This window comes from Lonchura striata, chromosome 5 (genome assembly GCF_050655825.1).
Source record: "Lonchura striata isolate lonStrDom1 chromosome 5, ASM5065582v1, whole genome shotgun sequence".
Classification (NCBI taxonomy): Eukaryota; Metazoa; Chordata; class Aves; order Passeriformes; family Estrildidae; genus Lonchura; species Lonchura striata.
In genome coordinates, this window is record NC_140707.1 from 10,657,565 (window position 1) to 10,677,906 (window position 20,342).

Consider the following 20,342-nt stretch of genomic DNA (forward strand, 5'->3'; position numbering starts at 1 on the left):
AGCCTTCACTGTTCTGAGAGGAGTCTTTGCATGCTAAATATTTTTCTTTACCAGCCAGGTTCATGGCTTGGTCAGGGCTATAAAATTGGTTGGGAGATGTTTTCTGTATAGTGAAAAAAAAAAAAAATTAACATGAACAATCTATGAATAATTAATTAAATATAGCTATTTAAATTTTCTAGTCAATGCGTATAGCTTGACATACATACATGTGTCATAGTTTGACAATATTGTAACAGTGTAAATAATATACTTTTCTTAGAAGTTAGAAATTTGTTACCGATTTTAGTAGGTGACTTGTAAGTTCTTAAAATGACATGTGGCAAATTCTTAGTTAAAACACTTTGCAGCTGAAATTTGCTTATTATATTAGTAAATTAATGTTCTGCGTATGCTTTGGACCTAGAATGTTAGGACAATTATATTCTTTGGATCTTCTAGGTTGATCTAGATATATTACAAGTAGAAATACAAAGACAAAACTTATTAACGTACATTCCAGGATCTCTTTAATACACAGGAGCCCACACCTGAGACAGAAGTGTAATGTTTGCTTAGTAACTGTAATCCAGACAGCAGTGCCAGGACCCCTGTGCCAGGATTTGTTTACAGCGTGTAATCGTGCTTGAAGTCCCAGGAAACCTCCACTAGAGGGAAAAGTGGGAAAATCCACTTAAGACAATTTTTTTTTTCTTTATTAAGACAGAAATGGGGGCTTGCGACATCACAAATTGTGTTTGTAGTGAGGTTGCTCCATTCCCACTTCCTTGCTGTGTGAGCCACCTCGAGGACCGGTGTGTGCCAGCTGCTGTGGCTCCTCCTGGAGTGTGGGAAATGGATTTGTAGAGAGCTCTGGGTCAAGAAAAGAGTATTGTCCAACAAACTGGACAATACTCTTAACCTAGAGATGGGGCAACTGAGAAGTTTTAAAAAACTTTAATTCTATTTTTAGTCTTATGAGAAACATGAGACAATACAGATGTTACATTCACACTATCACAACTAGAAGCTATTTTCTAATTACAATACACTAGAAGTGTTTCTTAAACTACCAGTTTTTTACTACACCATGCTGTAAATGTGTTGAAACTAACAATCTAAAACTACTCCTCGTAAGTCTTACTACAATACATCTTTTATAGTTCTATTGCTCTAAATTTTCTAGTCTTATTTGTAAAACCATCTTTTGAAACTCTTTTCTAACTCCATTTCTCTCTCGACAATATCTATTATCCTATTCCATAACATTTCTAAGTCAACATTTCTTATCTCAAAGTTTACACACAGATACCTACCTACTGTGTAAGCCTTCTCTCAAGCCCTAAAAGCTCTCTGCAAATCCACACCTGTTGTATTGTGTTTCTAAGTTTGATGTTTTCTACCAGTTCTGTAATGGTCCATCCCTTTACGCCCCATTTCCCCCATGGTTTTACCCTGAACTACCCCTTCCCTTGTGTGCCAATCCCCTCCTCCTTCCCTGATGTCAATCTCTCCCGAGTTTGCTGGATCATTCCCCTCTCCCCTCCCTGGTGCCTTGTCCATCACTCGACTCCCCATCCCACTCATCCAGAACCTTCCCCAAAGGGCGTTGAGTGATTGGACGGGTGTGGAAACTCAAAATGTCCCTCAGACATTTTTGGAGGTTCCAGGCCCCGGTCAGAAGCATTTGAGACCCTGGCAGGCAGCAGGAAACAGCTGTGATTTTGGAATTGAACCATGGAATGATCTACCAACCTTGCAGGAAGAACAAGAAGTCACAAAAGTTTAGATATTATAGTAGAAGTAGTCACAAAGTAAAGGGAAGAATTTTTGAGTGCTGTACAGGGGGGTTTTAGTTTTGTACATGGGGTCAGAAGTTTTAAGATGGAGGGATTTGGGCCTGCCCTGTCCTCCCTCTTTCTTCTTCCTTACCTCCATGTTCTTGGTGATGTTGGCATTCACAGATTGGTTTAGAGTAGAAAAGCACCATTTAATATAGGTAATAGGTATTGGGGAAAACTGTAACCATGTCACACGTAATGTACCATATAAAAGATAGAAAAGCACCATTTGATATAGGTAATAGGCATTGGGGAAAACTGTAACCATGTAACACGTAATGTACCATATAAAAGAGAGCAGCAGCCAGGGGCAGGGAGAGAGAAGAAGGCGGCAGACAGAGAGGATGTCAGGGTGTGTGTGTGCCTCTGCCTGAGCTGTGAGCAAACCACAGCAGCCCACAGAAGACAATCCTTTAGATAACTTGCAATAAAATGCCTTGAGACCGAACTACAGAGACTGCTGAACTTTTCTTTGGAAGCACGGGTTGGAGGAGAGACTTTTCCACCACACGGAGCCAGCCCAACCCAGGGTGAGCTCTGGCAGTAAGGAGCCAGGGTCCCTCCTTCCACCTCCCTATTGAATTCCCCATGTGTCTGTCTCCCCACTTCCCAGTCCCTGGAATATTCCCTTTGATGGCTGGGTGATCTCCCCCATGTTTCCACCCCTGCTTATGTTGTGCTGCACAGCCCAGGCAAGGCTGGTTCCCCTGGGCTGTGGATCTGCCTGGAGCTCTCCTCAATAAACCTGGACTTAACCCCCAACTGGAGTCGACTCCTCACCTCCTCCATCATCACAATCACCTCACCCAGCACGGCCAAAAGCCTGAGCCGCCCTCCTAGGACATGGGAGAGTGTCCCCCGCTGTCCTCGAGTGGACACGAGGAGTGGCACAGCCACACATGCCGTGTTGCAGCGCGGGTCAGGGTGCAGCAGCCTGTCCTCCCTGCCCTGCCTGCTCCCAAAGCCACATCCCTATTCCAGCCCGGCAGTGGCAGCATGGCGCTCCTGGACAATGCTCCCTTTGTCGCCTCGAACAGTCCAGCACCCAGAATCTTTCTGTCCTGGGAGCTTGTTTATTGTTCCAGGCTCTTCAGAAGTGCCAGGGTGGAATCCTTACATATTTCACTTCCCTGTCACATTCCAGAGCTGCCCTTTGGGAGTAAGTGGTGCTCTCGCCCAGGCCAGGTGTGCTCTGGAGCAGCCTCTCCGTGGTGGGGCAGGTGCTGTGGTTGCTGTGTGTGAAAAACACCAATCACTTGGGGTTTTTTTAAATCCTAAAAGTTTTTTAGTAATAAAATAGTTATAAAAAATAGTAATAAAATTAGAGTAATAAAAATTTGGACAATGAGGATTTGGACCCTACGAGACAATATAAAGCAAAGAATTACGGACATTCTGGATGTTTCTGGGCACTGAGCTGCCAAAAAACAAGCCTTGGGAATGAAGGAATAACCCTTAAAAGCAATAGCCTGTTGCATATTCATATATCTCATATATGATGCATAAATTCCTTGCAAATTAAGGATTTTTCTGGTTTTTGTCCATTTCTTTCCCTTAATCTTGGTGGTTCCATAAAGACGGAGAGAAGGTAGAAGGATGTTTGTCTTTTCTGATAAGGAGGCTGTAACTCTTTATGTGCCCTGTTGCTGTTATCTCTGTGCGAAGAGTTTCTTGATTATCTTATCCCTTTTCTTGAGCTAGTAAAAAATTCTACATTGCATAGTTTCTATTTTAGCATTATGTTATAACCTAAAACTGTATTTAACACGCTACTTCAGACAATACAGCATAACTTTCTAACATTACACGTATAATATTCACTGTAATATTTGTGAAAAGCCAATCATAAAATATTAATTTTTCACACTGTGCTGTCCTCTTTTGTGCTTCACATGTGGATGGGAAACGGGACTGAGCAGAGTGAGTGTGTGAGTGAGCTGCTCTGCATGCTAAGGGAGAGTGTCTGTCCTCTGCAGCCCCAAGCCATGCTCTGCTCCGAGCTGCAAATGGCAGAACCTGTTTGTCACAATAAGGGAGATTCCCTGCGCCAGCTCTGTCCAGCTTGTCAAACAGCCCTTTGCAACCTGATATTGTGTGAATAGTTTTTAAATTTGAGATTACCAGAGAAGAGAGTTTTCCCATTTTTATAGGTCCCTTTCATTACTGAAAACCTTTTGCACTGGCCTTTGTATCTTCAGGCATTGAAGTAGAGCAGATTTGATAATGCCATGATAATTGTAGCAATTTCTCTAACAGAAGCTGTTGATTTTCCCTTCCATGAGGATCTCTGTGCGACAGTGAACCATACGCTGAACTTTAATTTGTCTCGACATTTGTGAATGGAATGGAGCAACATTTCAAGGGTTACTCTTTATAATGTACTCCTTTCATCAACTTCACCACTGTAGTGAATACAGGCATTGTTGATATTTAAGTGGGGAAAAAACAGAAGTGTAACTGTTCTAAATAACTGGAATATTTTCCTGAATTTTTATGGTAATTATTAATTGCTATGCTTTTTCAGAAACAGACAATGATTGGGTTCAACAGATCCTGATGACAATGGCAATAAATTTTATGTACATATGCATTTAAGCTATGTTGATATACAAAGCTATGTTGATATACTTAATCTTTAAAGCTTTATTGTTATGGGAAGGCATTTGAAATCTAAAGAATAAAGTTTGGTATAGAAGAGAGAGCCTTCTGACGTGTTTGAGGTGTAAGAGAGGCATTTGAAATGCAGAGTTCTATGTTAACCATTTGAAAAAGTGGGATCTAAATTCATTTGAAATTAAGAAATTGGATGGTATCGTTCTGCAAAAATCCCTCTTTATTTCCTAGTCAATTTTCAGTGACAAATCACTGTCTATTTTGGCATTTAAAATTTGAATAATAATTGGAACACTGAACAATTCTGGGTTTTAGAACAGCTTATGTTCCAGTTTTGGTGTCCTTCCAGTTTTTTTAAAAGTTATGAAATGAAAACTTTTTCCTGTGGTCTTTTTTTCAAGAACACATAACATTTCCCAGTAACTTGACCAAGCATTGATCAGTTGTAGAAAAAACAGCAGCACCCCTACAGAATAGAATAGCATCCCTATAAAATAGAATATTTCCTATTAATATGCCTCTCGTGTTTTTACTTTGTAAGGTCTTATACCCATTTATATCTCCTTCATTTGTGCTCAGAATCTCTGGAAATGACAGCTGTTCTCACTTCCCCATCCTGGTTGGCTGCCCAGATTCCAGGTCCATTATGGGAAAAGCTAGACAGCATTTTGCATGCAGGTGTGCATCATTGCTCCCTTTGTGAGCTGCAGGTTTCCATTTTTCCTTCTCTCCCTCCATGATCAGACAAGACCTGAACGTGGGTCTTTATCATCTTTATCCTTGAGCAAACACTTAATTGACATGAGGAACTTAATCAACAGCCATGCCTGAAACTGTGGCTGTTGAATTTAAATATTCTTTTTCTGCTTTATGCTTCTAATGAAACCCTACAGGTCTTACATGAGAGTCAGAAATTCTTGAAAACTGAAGTTTTTAAGTTCTTGGAAACATAACCGTTCTCTTGATCCTTTTGTAGCTGGTAGGAGTATTTCTAGATGACCTGGAAATAAATGAATATAGATTTTTATTTTGCTGTTCCTTGCTATAGAAGTCCTTTACAACAGTTGCAAAGAATCTGACACAACTGTGGACTTTGTTAGGAGTAGGACTTTTGTTAAAAATACAATGACTCAAATGATTTTATGAATAAATTATGTTAATTGTTCTTTGTAATTAGCACTCTCTTGTGCATCCTGTGTTCAGTTTTATGGAGGTTAATTAGGGGAATCTGCTGTGGAAGGGGAAACCAGATAGAGGGAGTTGTACTTTTATCCCGAGATCTTTCCACCATGGCCTGAGGAATTCCCTCAGCCAAGACCATCCTGGCTGCACGAGTCACACTATTTAAAGTGACTAAATAAAACTATAAACAAATTATTATATTGTCAATAATTATGTATATATTAATAATTACATAAAAGTTTAACTGTGCTTTAGGAAAGCATTTTATAATAATGTTGTTTTAAGAAATAACAAAAGAAGGCATTTCTCAGATTCTGTACGACCAGCCAGTATCTGCTGCCTGCCCCTGTCAAAACTGGGTGTCAGGGCTGTGGTCACTGGCACAAAACATGAAGGCAAAGGCAGAAATCCAGGGTAGGCTGTTGATCCCCTGATGATAAAACACAAGAATAAAAACCTGACAAACTTCTCGATGAGCAGCCCTCAGTGCATTGGCTGTGGCTTGCTCTGTTCCCTGCAAGCAGGGTTTTGACAAACCATTCTCCAAGGTAAGGTGCAATGTTCTGATTGGTGCACCCCCTACTTGAAAATGCTTGTGGGTTTGAATTCTCTCAAGGTTAGGTGAACCACAGCAGGATGATTGACTACATCACTTTATTCCGGGAACTGTGCAAAAATAAATCATTTTTTAAAATTAAAATGGATTCAGTATTTATTGATTTGCAGTTATATTTTGGCAATGCATCAAAAATTCTAGCATCAAACTGCTGCAAAAGCAGGGAATAATAAAACAGCGCATTATATGTTATTTTATTGGGTTCTTATTGGCACCTGTGAATCAGGACATTTTTTAAACATCTTCCCCTCTTTCCCCAACAAAAAATCTCTGTTAGTCACTTCCTATTGTTCAGGAAACAAGATGAACTTTCATTTTTGTAGGCTGGCACTTTCCTACAGCTTGAATAAGTTCCTTTCTCTGTGCCCAGAGACTGAAGCCTTCCTTATCTGAAAAGCTTCATAAAAACTTCCACTTTTAGAACCCCCTTTATCAAATACTGTACTCAGGCAATCAGACATGAAGAAATGATTGTCTGCCATGAGTCTGTGGTACCTAATTGCCTGTAGTAAATTTTCACAGCTTCAAATGCAGTGCATTTTCTACTTATTTGCATACAATGAACAAACTTGCATTGCCCTACCTGTGTGACAAATGAGGATAGAAGAAGGCTGCCCTGAGGTTCAGTGGATAGCAAACATCCTGCATTTACACCTGCTAGCACAGAATTTGACGTAGAACAGCCTAAAGTTCAATAATCTGATGACTCAAAGTGACTTTTTGAATTGCTTGTAACATTGCATTATTTGGTATTTAATGTGCATTACATACTTCTGAGTCTGTGTGCCATGGAGATCAGTTTGGCTTTGTCCGTCCCTATGGAAATAATCCAAAAAACATGAATTATTTTACGGTGTTCTAATACACTTCCATTGAGTAAGAATATCAAAATACTTGATTCTTAATAGAAAATTATATTTTATACACAGTAGAAAATTACATTGGATCTCTGAGCAGTTTGCTGCAGGCAGTAGAAAAAACACTTATTATTCTAAAAATTAATTTATTATTTCATTGCATTGCAATGAGAAATGCCAGCTGCTATAATGAACAGCTCATGGAAGACATCATAAGAAAACTTCAACCACCTGTGCTGTGTCCCACAAGCAACCAAGGACAGCATTCAGGTGTTCACCATGGCCATGTACAAGGCCTGTGCTCAGGTTAACCACAGAAATAGATCTGACCAGTCTGGGGTTTGAAATGACACAGTAAATAAGGGGGAAATAAAGAGTTTGAAATGACACAGTAAATAAGGGGGAAATAAAGAGAATTGTTTAAGAGAGACATGCAGCTCCTGAAGTGAGTCCAGCTGAGGGCAGTGAGGATGACTGGGGGACTGGAGAATCTCTGTTACAAGGAAAAGCAGAGGGAGCTGGGCCTGTTCAGCCCGGAGAAGAGAACAGAGATGGGATCTCATCTATGTGTATAAATATCTACAGCCAAGAGGATGGAGCCAGGGACTTCTCAGTGGTGCCAAGCAATGGGACAAGAATGGGCAGAAAGTGATCCACAGAAAGTTCCACCTAAACCTGAGGAAGAGCTCCTTTGCTGTGCAGTGATCACACCCTGGAACAGATTGCCCAGAGAAGCTGTGGAGTGTCCCTCACTGAGATATTCCAGAGCCATGTGAGCACAATCCTGTGCCATGGGCTCTGGGATGGCCCTGCTTGGGCAGGGAGGCTGGACCAGATGTCCAGTGGGGTCCTTTCAGCCTGACCCACCTGGGATTTTGTGAAATCCAGCATTTCACATCATGCTCTGTCACCAGGGACACTTGTCCTGCTGCCAGGAGGGCAGGTGGTGCTCCCATGCTGCAGGAAGTGTCAGGGCTGCTCTCTGAGCACAGTTCCCCATCCAGGACCAGTGGTGCTCTCACACTCAGCCCCTGGCCTGTAGCACCAGTTCTGTGCAGCACTTCCACCCTTCTCACAGCAGCCACTTTCCTACGATACTGCCAGTCTTATCTGGAGTCCTGCATCCAGTTCTGGGCTCCTCAGTACAAAACAGACATGGAACTACCAGAGAGGGCCCAGCAGAAGGTCACAAAGATGGTCAGGGGTGTGGAGCATCTCTCTCAAGAGGAGAGACTGCAGGAGCTGGGCCTGCTCAGTCTGGAGAAGAGAACACTGAGAGGGGATCTCATCGATGCGCATAAACATCTCAAAGCCAGGTGACAAGAGGATGGTGCCAGGCTCTTTTTGGTTGTGCCCAGCGACTGGATGAGGAGCACTGGCCATAAGCTAAAACATCAGAAGTTCCACCTCGGTACGAGGAAGAGCTTCTTTCCACTGAAGGTGGCAGCACACTGGAGCAGACGTTCCAAAGGCACCCGAACGCGTTCCTGTGCCACCTGCTCCGGGTGACCTCGGCAGGGGGACTAGACCGGGCGGTCCCAGAGCGCCCTTCCAGCCCGGGCCACCGTCCCGGGAGCGAAGCGGCGCTCGGGCGGCGCCGGGGCGGCCGCTGCCCCTCCTGCCCCGGCCCGGGCACCGCCCAGGGGCGGGGGCGCGGCCGCTCCGCCCCCGCGGGCCCCGAGAGCCGCGGGCGCGCCCGGCGCGGCAGATGCGGAGCGGCCTCGCCATGGCCGCGGTGCGGGAGAAGGCGGCGGCTCTGAGCCTCAGCGCGGTCTGCAGCCCCGCCGCCAGGCCGCCGGGTACGGCCGAGCCCCGGGGGCACCGGGGAGCGGGACGGGGAGCGGGAGCGGGAGGAACGCGCTGCCCGCAGCCCGGGATCGGAGGGACGGCTCTGCCGGCTGCGGGATGCGGGTTCCCGGCGGCGGCAGCTGCGCTCGGCGCCTTTCCCGGTTCTGGGACGTCCAAAACTTGGCCGCGCTCCGCCGCCGGGAGCCGCTGCCGCCGGGGATCGCGTCCCGGCTGCGCGCCCGCTCCGCCGGCGGCAGCGGCGGCTCCGGCCGGGCGGCAGCGCCGGGGATCCCTGTCCTGTCCTGTCCTGCCGTGCCCTGTCCTGTCGTGCCCTGTCCTGCCCTGCCGTGCCCTGCCCGGCCCGGCCCGCGGAGCTGCGGGGGCTGGCTGCCAGGGGGGCTTGGGCAGCTCCGTCACCCCAGCGCGGGCTGGGAGCAGGTGCCTCGGTAGCGCAGCGTAAGCGCTGGAAGGGCGCTCGCTGCGGGCTGGTTTTGCTCTTTTTCTTTCCCTGCCTTGAGCGCCTTAACCTTGTGCAAACGGCTTGTCTTAATGCCACACTTAACGCCGCTTCTCTCAGAAAAGATGCGAAGGCTCTGTGTGTATAAAGGAAGCGCTGAAAAGGCCGTGAGTAGTAATTAAAGCGCTGCAGGTTGTACGTGTTGGTGTTTGTTCTAGCGACAGGAACCAGCGTTGTTGTATGTTTGGTGGTGTCGGGTTTGGGACTCTTTCCCTCCCAAAGAGAGTAGCTGGCTATTGGAATGTAGGGCTGGAAGCGTATTCTGTGTTTGTTGTGTTTGTTCTGCCTTCCTGAAGGTGTCATCAGGTTAAAGTATCAGCAGTTGTATACCTTGTCCATCTTGTACTTTTGAGGTTAAAGTGTCAGCAGCTGTGTACCTTGTCCATCTTGTAGTTTTGAAGCTTTGGAAACTGGATGTTCTGGGAGATTGCTACCTTGGCTGGTTCAATGCTCTGTATTAAAAAGCAGCTTTGCTTTTCTTGTTTTGTTTTGTTTTTATTCCCATGGCATGAATCTTTTCAGAAAGACAACTGTTGCTGTCTTTCTGGAGTTCTGGTGTCTTCAAAAGTGTTGTGTTCCTTGTTTTCTCTCCCTCTTCCCAGTCTTCACTGCTCCTCTACCTTTCCTTTTCCCCTTGCTTATTTGCCAATTTCTGGGCTTTCTTGCAGCTGAAAACTGATTGGTGCCCTAAATTGGAATACAACTCTCTAACTAAAGCTACTTCAGACTAAACAGAGTAGAAAAAACCACCTCCTGCATCTCTGTGGAAAATGCTCATGGTAATATGTTCCAGTAGGAGTTGCATGTTGTTTTTTTCAAACACTGTATCGCACTGTTAATTCATTTGGTTTGAGGTCTGTCACAATCCCAGCTGGCTTTCTGTAGGATTGCTGCCAACTCTTCCTTCCATATTTTGTCTTTGAGCTTTTGATTTCTGTCTTCTTCCTCTGCTTTCACTCTTAGTAAATTATTCATCTGACTTACTGAAAAACATGTTCTAATTCTAGCCTCTCTGGTGGCTGCAGCTCTTTACAGTTAGGTGCCACCTGCAAACTTCATGTTTTTTTGAGTCCTTGTGGAGGCTGAGTGTAGCCTCAGGTCAAACTGTTGGCTGCTGGCATTTTGTTCTAATCAGACTGGTAAATGAGTAATAGTTCAGTGGTTTCACTGGGGGAGGGAAGATGGACTGGCTCACGGAAGTGGCGCTGGGTGACAGAGCTGAGGTCTCCTCTGGAGCCGTGGTGGCCAAGGGCTGTCTGGTGGGATCGGTGTGGAGTGGATGGCATCTCCATGGACTCCTTAGTGCTGTGCTAAGCACTGCTGTTAGGCAGCTTGTCTGTGTGCACAGTCCTGTAGCACACAGGGTTCTGAGGCTTCTCTTCATCCCTGCTTCCCTCTTGCCTGCCCAGCTGCGTCGCTCTGGTAGCGTTAATGAGGAACTGGGGTGTTAGGAGTGCGTGCAGCTGGCTTGTGGCTGTGGACTTGTGTGCTTAGCAGTGGTTCTGCAAGGGTAACCATTAGGTGACTGAGGGACACACAAAAGGACAAAATGAGAGGCTGACAAAACAGGAACTCCTCGTTGCAAAGCTTTAGGCTGGTGTAGCGAGTGGAACCACCACCAGAGAGAGAGGGAGACAGTGGCGCAGAGCAGGCAGACTTGCTGAGGAAGTAACAAAGCGTTAATGCCTGAGCAACCCGAGCCAAAGTTGAAGTCTCAAAGGTTTTTAAATCCTTAGGAGGTTGATGAAAGCTAGAAGCCAGAAAGGGGGCTGTCCTTTGTGGCTGCAGCATGAATTCAGGCTTTGTCTGTGTCCTCAGGCTTCAGCTTGGCGCAGAAGCCGTTTGGAGCCACCTTCGTCTGGAGCAGCATTATCAGCGCGCTCCAAACTCAAGTGGAAGTGAAGAAGCGCCGCCAGAACCTGAAGTGCTACCACGACTGCTTCATTGGCTCGGATGCGGTGGATGTTGTCTTTGCCCATCTGCTGCAGAACAAGTATTTTGGGGACGTGGATATTTCCCGGGCTAAGGTGGTGCGCGTGTGCCAAGCGCTGATGGATTACAAAGTGTTTGAGGCTGTCTCGACGAGGGTCTTTGGCAAAGACAAACGCTCCGTGTTTGAGGACAGCAGCAGCAGCCTCTACAGATTCACAAACGCCTCGAACCAGCCAGAGCTTGAGAAAGATTACCAGCAGTGTACCCCACAGAGGTTAGTACGTGGAGGTGAAGTGAAATTTTTTACAAGAGAAAAATACTATGTGTTGTGGAGGAGAGAAAAGATAACTTGTACAAAAAAAATAGACACTGCATAGATGTTTGTGAAGATGTGGGTGGAAGACAGGTAGGAAAGAGCAATTTGAAGAGAGTAAACCACATAGCCTACATGGTTACTTGTTTTCTCTGTAATCACCTCGCCTTGGGGGAGGGAGGTGAGAGGGTAGAAATTAAGTGCATTTACATACTGATCTAAATCAATATAACCAGCTGGAATTCAGGTGTATCGAACAGGCTAAAGCAACAGGGCAATCTCTAGTCACTGCACATCTAGCTCTGGCATAAACCAGTGATCCATGCAATTTCTAAGGAAAAAATGTTTTCTTCTTTCACCGTCTTCACTTCACTACACTTCCAATTTAGCTCTTTTTTTAGCTGTTTCTTTATGCAAATATGACTTGTTCCCAGGCAGGGTAGCCGGCTGTTCTTCTGTTACGCTATTGCGCTCCATCCTAGAACCAGAGGGAAGTGCAATGGTGAGGTTTTGTTGCCCTGTCCCTTTAGAAGTGGGCAAAGAAAACCCTGGTATTAACTAAACCCAACAAAGCAGAATGTGTAGATGCCACTTTGCCAAAAAACTTCCCTTAAAAAGTTTTTGTTCAGTGTTCATCTCTTCACCTACTCTGACATATTCTTACAAGAAACTACATGGTTGTATTTAATGCAGTAGTTTTAGCAATGTGCTAATGTATAATTTTCAAAATTATAAATAGTATTGACCCAAAATGGAAATGCTTTATTTGATTGACGTGTTCATGTGAGTAGCAAATGTGAACTCGAATGCATCAACCCTGATAAAAAAGTAGAGGAACAGAGATTAAAAATATTTCCTTTGTCCTGCTTCTCCCCTCTCTCCCATTAGCTCTTGTTCTAAAGCATACTGTCCCAAGTCTTTATTTAAAAAGAGAATTCATGAGAAATTAAAACCACTTTAAGTATATGTGGTATTTAAAAATACTTCCATCACAAGAGCTTTTAAAGTAAGACTTAGAATATGTTGAACAAACAGTCATTAAACAGGATTATTCATGTTTTATTAGTGTAGAGTGAAGGTGTTTTTCTTCTGGGCAGGGCACAGATCCATCAGGTTACATTTCTTCATTTAGTGAAAGGAACAGCTCTATTGATACCTGCAGCTTGTCACATCCACGTCAGAGATAGTGGGCATCAAAAAGATTGTGCAGTGCCCTAAAACAAAGAAGCTGTGGGAATTGAAATCATACAGCTGTGCTTGGAGGAACAATAATTTGTGGTTGGAGTGGTTCTGTTGCATGCAAATAATTTTTGAAGGTATCATACATTCTCCTGGGTGACTTGGACTGAGGAAGGGTCAGGCAGGGGAGATGAGGGGGATTGTGTAAATATCTATACAGGGGAAAATGTTTGACCTTGGGACAGTTCCCCACATCTGTATGTTCCATGATTTATTTGGTTATCCAAATATATGGTTATAGATATATATAAAAATGTTTTTAATCTCAGATGTGAGAAGGGCACGTTGTTCTACTCTACTCAATTCAAACCAGAAAGCTTGGAGGATCTTTGGGAAAACCTAAGTCTAAAGCCTGCAAGCAGCCATCAAGTCAACATCTCAGACAGCTTGTCCCGTCGAGGTGAGCCAAATAATGTCACAGTCATTTGTGTGTGGGGGAAGGGAGGTACATCTGCAGGAGTGGAAAGACTTGTGCCCCTCAGGTTGGAGAGGGAGGCAAACTGACACTCAGCATATCTTGGCTTGAACACCAGGTCATGAAAAGGCAAATTATATTTGTTGCAAGCTTGCCTTTTGCCTTTTTATTTCATCAGACAAGAGGCATTATCTCTTGATTGAAATAAATCGGTGTTGACTTTTGTTCAGAAGAATATCCAGCATATAGAGCTTGATTTGAGGTAGAAATATTCATAATGCTCAGTTACTTGCACTATTTGTGTGCTTGTTTTAGTCAGGGCAAGTAGTCTGCTGTTGGCTAGAAGTGAATTGTATATCTGCACATCCAGCACTCCTTCAGTATTGTGTGAAACTATTCTTGACAATTCATGGCTTGTCTTTCAGACCAAACTGTGATCTAACGCGTTTTTTCCTTTGCTTAAAAGTGCTAATGCATCCTAGAAACTGCGTTTTCCATCATATGAAATAATCAAGGAAACTGTGATAAGGAGAGTGTCACTGTTGCATTTTTTTTCATCCCTTATCTAGAACAAAGATTGTTTGCAAATTAGAGCACAAAGAGTGTAGGGCACTTCAGACTTACCCAAAAAGCAGTTCTCCCGCACTTGCAGTTAACTAAACAAATGGGTAATTCTTGCCTTTTTGTGGTGATAAAAGGCACTTCAAGCTGATAAGAGCTGCATGCTTTGCTACTGCAAGTCTCTGCTTCGGTAAAATCAATCTGTTAGGTTAGGCCTGATGGGGAGAGACCTTCTTTGTGATCGGTTTTTGCTCATGCTGAGTGCTTTGTGTATCCACCCTTCCCAGTTATTAATGAAGTATGGCAAGAACAAACAATTGCTCGCCTGCTGCAGCTGGTGGACCTCCCTCTCCTGGAGTCTCTACTGGAGCACCAGGAGATCAGACCTCAGCTGCCAGAGCCCAGGAAGGCAGCTGGATATGTCATCACCAGCAACTACCTGGACAGAGAGATCCTCAAGGCTTTCAGTGACTCGCAGTAAGTAATCATTGCTGTCCTCTGCAGCTCTGAACAACTTTCTGCTCTCAGGCGAATGTAAAGCACAGTTGGTCTTTGGGGGATGTAGAAAATACAACCGTCTCAGTCCTGCAGAAATAATGTGAGCTGACACTTTTTTCCCTGTTGGACTTGACTGGAAAAACTGGTAAATAACAATTACTTAGTGAGAATGTCTTCTGAGCACTGGGATTGGTTTTTAATGCAATGACAATAGTGGATGATATTCAGAGGAGAAATTTTTTTGCTACATTGAGAGAAAACTAGAGGTTTTATAACCATCATGGAAGTTTTTCCTAGAGACATCGCTTTTGAGGAACTAGTTTAGTTCCTCCTACAGTATTAAAAGAGCTAAGAATGCTGAGCTTGAAACTGTGCATAGAGTTAAAAACATTCTTTGAAAAACTTGTACCAGTCTGAATCAGATCAAGGTTCATGTTTCTGTTTATCTAGCAATGATTGTGTCCTTATCTAACAGTAGAGGACATGATTGACTTTGGGTTTTACTTCTTGGAACTGTTTACTTGTGGGTTACGAATTTTTCATCTTGATTAAATACATAACAAAGAGGCTTATGACTGTGATCTATGCGAGTGTGTCAGGTGAAGTGTCTTGTGTGTGTGTGTGACTTTCTAATGGGTGGTTTTAGTGCCTACACATGCAGTTTTCACTGTGATGGAGGAACCAGTCTGCCTGCTCTCTGTGGAAAGCATTGCAGCCAGCTCTGAAGGGCACCCACAAGTAAAAAGGTACAAACCCAAACCCCTGTGTCTTCCAGGACAGACGAGTGGCTCTCGGCAGCAATTGATTGCTTGGAATATCTTCCTGATCATATGGTGGTGGATATTAGCAGGAACCTGCCTGATCAGCCAGACAAAGCAGATTCCTGGAAACTGCTGCTGTTTGAAAACATTGGGAGATACTACAGCCAAAAAAAGGAGCCACTCTTAAGCCATGCATCTGAAATTCATTTAGGAATTGCAGAACTATTGGGTAAGTAAAATAGAGCTGTGCTCCAATGCTCATGTGAGATATGTACTAAGAAACTGAGGATTTACCTCAGGAGCCGAGATTAAAAGCTGACTTCTACAAGTGGATTTTTGTTGGGTTTTGGTGGGCTTTTTGATTTTTTGTTTTTTTTGGGGGGGGTTTATGTATGGTTGGAGCTCTTTAAATTTCTAGTCATAAAGACTGTTCATTGGCATTTTTGTTCTTACTGTGTGCAGTTCTGTAATTGTTCAGGTCTATGTAGAACGGCTGTGAAACCAGAATGCTATAATTTGGTCCTAGCTGGTATCCATGTAAGTCAGGTATCCATGGGAAATGAAATATGAACATAGCCTAATAGTAAATATTAGGCTGTAAGAGCTAAACAGAAAGCTGTGTGGATGCTTGGTACCCCATTGACAACTTTTTCTTTTTTCTTCTTGTTTCTTAAATTTTGTTTGGACAACATTTTAGAAAGCTTTTGATATTTTAGTTCTCAACATTTTATCCCAGATCTCCTTATATTTCATAAGTTCTCTGCCTTGATTATTCTCCTTGTTCCATGCTAACTGGAATACTTTGCATTTATATCCCATTCTTCCTCTGTACTAAATGTTACTATTCCTAAAGGATATTAGTACAACCTACTTCATTTAAACAATTCACAACTCTAAAATGGCTACTCTGCATAGTAAGGCAAATTAAAATTGAGCAAAGTTCTACAAAGTAATTTGCAATTGACTCATCCAACTAGCCTATGTATCTAGGACATATGCCTCAGTTTTTGTGAGATCTTTATTACCACAAGCAGAGGCCATTCTTTTTTTTTTTTTTTTTTTTATAGTGCCATTTTCCCTTTTCAGTATTTCTCATCCCCTTTAAGATGGCTGAACTGTAATTGAACTTAATTACAAGGGAGCTTTAATGCCAGGCTGAAGGCTTGTGTGTGGGATGTTGTGAGAGACTCTGCAAGCAGCTCTCCTCAACCTGGGAAAAGTTTTTCTGAGAATGGATTGCTGTGTTTGGCTGGTTCTCTTTAAAGAGATGGGCATCTCTTCAGTGGCTAATTTAGGTGTTTTATGGTAACATTTATTTAACATTATTTAAATAAATAAATGTATGTTTGTATATTTAAATAAATATTTATTTGTTTAACTATTTAAATAAATATTTATTTATTTAAAGAAACAGTTATTTATTGAAATAAATAAATGTTCAGTAGATCCCTTTCTCTCTCCCCAGTGAATGGGAAGATGGAGCAATCTTTAGAAGCTGTTCAGCTCTATTTGAAGCTCCTAGACAGCCAAGTCAGGGAGGAGTTCAGGAGACTACTGTACTTCATGGCTGTTGCAGCACATCAGTCTGAGCTCAAGCTACAGAAGGAGGTAAATCTGCATTCTTAACAGCTGTTTTACTCTTTCTGAAATCCAGAGGTCCCCGGTACTGGTCAGAAAACACCACTGTGGTTTAAATTTGTGACTACAGGAAAAACAATGTCTCGGAAGAACAAAGGTGATGCCCTTCTCAATGGGGGAGACTAACTCTCCTCTTCTGGTCATTATATCCCTTTGTTCTACAGAGTGACAACAGGATGGTTGTGAAAAGGACATTCTCTAAGGCTATTATCAACAATAAAAACCTATCCAGAGGGAAAACTGACCTCCTGATCTTGTTCCTTGTGGACAACCAGAGAGATGTGTTAAAGGTAAGGGCTAGAAAAGGGGCAAGGCTTTGTTTATCTGGTCTGCTGGTGAAGAGCTGCCTTCTCTAAGATGCTGTTGCATTGTTGTTATGGTTTGACATTGGCACAATGCTAGTGCCTCTATGAAAATGTAACTTTTTTATTGAATGTTGTGAAGTGGAATTGAGAACAGAGTAAAGTAGGCTTAACAGGAAAAAAAACTTTATTAAGTTACTATTATAAGAGGAAAAAAAAGAAAGGAAAAAGGAAAATAAAGAACACAAAGATTAAAATGGAAATTTTGTAAAAGCATTCTTCTTTCTGCTTAACTTTAATAAACTATAGTGAGACACGATCTGGACTTTAATTAGCTTTTTATTTTTTAGATAATTGATATTCAGCCTTTCGAGGGAACAGAGTTTATTTTGTGTTATAGACCTTTTAAGAAAACACAGTTCTATATTTTGTGTTTCTATGTTACACATGGCACCGCCCGGAGAAAAGTTTGCTATGGTGACTCTTTTTTTTTTTTTATGTACAGTGCTTTTATTATTAATGTATGGATGGACAGATTGCTTTTAGGATTTTTTTTTTTTTTAAGGAAGCCCTGCCAAGAGGGGAGAAAACAACATTTTAGTTTTTTTATTGTTTGGGATTACAGTTCTCCTTATTTTTTATTTTTTTTTGGGGGGCTGAGAGTCTAAGAACAGAGATTTTCTTTTCTTTTTTTTTCTATTGAGGACAAGGGGGCACTACTATAAACTCTTTAACTTTTTTTCTCTTTACTTCTGTTTTTTCTTAGCTGAAGTAGGTTTCTTGACTTACTGGCATCTTTTTAAAATATATTTTCTTTTGAAGAAGAAGATTGGTTTAGTTTGTGGCTAACACTGAAGAGTTTAGCTAAAAGCTACTCCTTGTCCCCCTCCCATCTAGAATTTTTTCTTTTAATATCTCAGGGTCTAAGGTGTCTCTTTTCCTCTTTTTTAAACTGAGGAGGGGAAAGAAAAATTTATAAAGCTTTTATTTTTTAGGGAAGGGTTAAAAGTTTGAATTCCCAGGGATGACTCGATGCCCAGACTCCAGCTCCCACACGACTGGGCACCTTGCGGCTCCCCCGCTCCTCCTTCTTTACGGTGGAATTGCTGATAAACGGCTGCTGGTTTTTTCTCTCTCCCTCTTGGGAGAGAAATTCTGGGGGGGAATGGAGACATTTTGGATTTCTTCTACTTTCCTATCTGCAGGGGCTAGAGTGGTTCTAGTCTTTCTACTCTTTGGCCTACCTCAGTCAGGCCATGTGCCTTCCCCAGCCACGGGCTGGGCAGGGGAGAGCACAGCACTGCGTGCTGATTGGAACTAAAGAGAGTGAGTTTTTTTGGGAATTCTGCTTTTAACCCCTGTGTTCTTAGAGGCGTGTCTATCTTCAATTGGTCAATATCTTAATTGACCTCTTCCTTCTAGAAAATTTTTTTTTTTCCATGTCAAACCACGACAATTGTCCTCTCTTTCTGTTCCAGATCCCAGGGGCCCTGCACAAAATGGTCAGCAACAAACTGCTGGCCCTGCAGAAAGGGCAGGATCCCAGCAAGATACCAGGTAACTCTGCACACTGAGCTTTGCAATCTTGCCGTGCCCCAAAAGGAGAAATGCCTGATGCAAAAAAAGGTTGTAACACTGTGAGCTAAAGGAGGATGGGTCCCTGGAATCTCGAGGGTGGGTGGAGTGTGGTGATAATCCTCTCAACGTCTCCCCTTTCCTTTCAGGTTTTACCTTTTGCCAAAAGCTTGATGAAAGAGAGTATCGCTCCAACACAGAGAAGACCACGAGAGATGAGCTATTATCTCTACTAAAAGCTATTGATGAAGATGCAAAGCTCTCTGACAAAGAGAGGAAGAGGCTGCTAGATCAGTTTCATAGTAGTAATCCAAGTATTTTTATGCAGTATTTTGGAGACAGAGTTACTAATATGTGTAAATATTGATTGCTTTGTATACCCCAGCAGTGAAAACACTAATATATTTGTAAATCTTTTATATTCATGTATCTGCCTAATAAAATTATTTTGTGGAAACTGATGGAATTTATGCAATTATTACCAAAGCAAACAGTACCTGAGTTTAACCTGTATTTATAGGTTAGCTTTTCTCATTCTTAATTGCTATAGGACCAAAATAGTACTTCCCCAGAAGCCAAGTACTCCCTCTATTGAAGTTGAGTCCCTCAATTTGAGTCTCAAAATCACTGAGAGGGAAGACACCACGAATGAAATCTCTTTGGCACCTTTTGCTCCATCACTGAATTTTATGCTTTTTTTTTATTTCCTAATTTGCCTTGGATTATGTGACTATCACATAACATTGATCTTTGGCTTGCTGTGTGCTGGAGAGAGCTTGAAAAACATATTCTGCTTGATACTGCACAGCTTTTCTTCAGGCTTGCCAGCTAACTAACCTATGTGTGTGACACTATTGTGCTGTTTTAAGCTCAAATGACACCATATTGAGGAATTTGCTCTCCTGGGGTGGTAAAGTCAGTCTGGATTTTGAAGTCAGTCTGGCTTTGGTTGCCACAGGATGTACTGTTAGTGGCTGGTTATCTTCATCCCTGCAGGGTTTTGCTCTGTCTGTAACTTGTACTGATGGCACCAGCTGTAATTAGAAAAATGCTGGAGCAAAGAAAGGGCCTTTGGCTTTTCTTGTGGCATTTCTTATTCATGTCTGGTCTATAGTAGAAATACCAAGATTTGCAACTCAGGCTACTCCAATAATATATATTTATGTATATATTACATAATCAGACATCTAATTGTGACTCTTGTGGAGTTATCTTTGGAATGATGTCACCAAAACTTCATTACAGCTGCTGTTGGAAAAAAAATACCAACCAAATTTTGTTCCATTTAAAGTGTTGAGCTCTGTTCTTTTATTTAGGAGCAAAAGCTAATTTAATTATGATAACAAAATAGTAATAACTGTTACAGTCACATGTGGTGAGCTGTTCTTAAAAAGCACAATCCTGTGTCAGACTCATGTCTCACTAGCTAATGCTTCAGTGATTACCAGTGTCTGCTGCCAGGGGCCAGAGAGTTTCTCTGAAATGGAGCTGAAGGACTTGCTGTGCAACGGGACAATGTTTTACTGTGTCCTGATGGGAGATAGAGGACAAAAATGTAAAAACCTTCTAGTTTAATTAGAAAGGACTTCTAAAAACGATCAGTTTCTGAAAGCTAGCAGGGAAGCATACGCCTTTATAGTAGTTATAGTTCATAGTTTTAAAGGAAAGGTTTTTATTATGAATGCACTTCCTCAGAAAAATTGTCTTAGCTCATA

At 42.6% G+C, this 20,342-nt stretch overlaps 1 protein-coding gene across 1 annotated transcript; it reads left to right on the plus strand.

Annotated features, from left to right (window-relative positions):
- The first annotated feature begins 8,741 nt into the window (after nt 1-8,741).
- Nucleotides 8,742-19,084, plus strand: DEPDC7 (DEP domain containing 7). The gene is made up of 9 exons (XM_021527613.4): nt 8,742-8,887; nt 11,212-11,599; nt 13,147-13,277; nt 14,141-14,330; nt 15,127-15,341; nt 16,578-16,720; nt 16,915-17,040; nt 18,531-18,609; nt 18,777-19,084. The coding sequence occupies exons 1-9, from the start codon at nt 8,797-8,799 to the stop codon at nt 18,992-18,994; spliced, it is 1,581 nt and encodes a 526-aa protein (XP_021383288.2). The 5' UTR covers nt 8,742-8,796; the 3' UTR covers nt 18,995-19,084.
- Nucleotides 19,085-20,342: the final 1,258 nt, after the last annotated feature.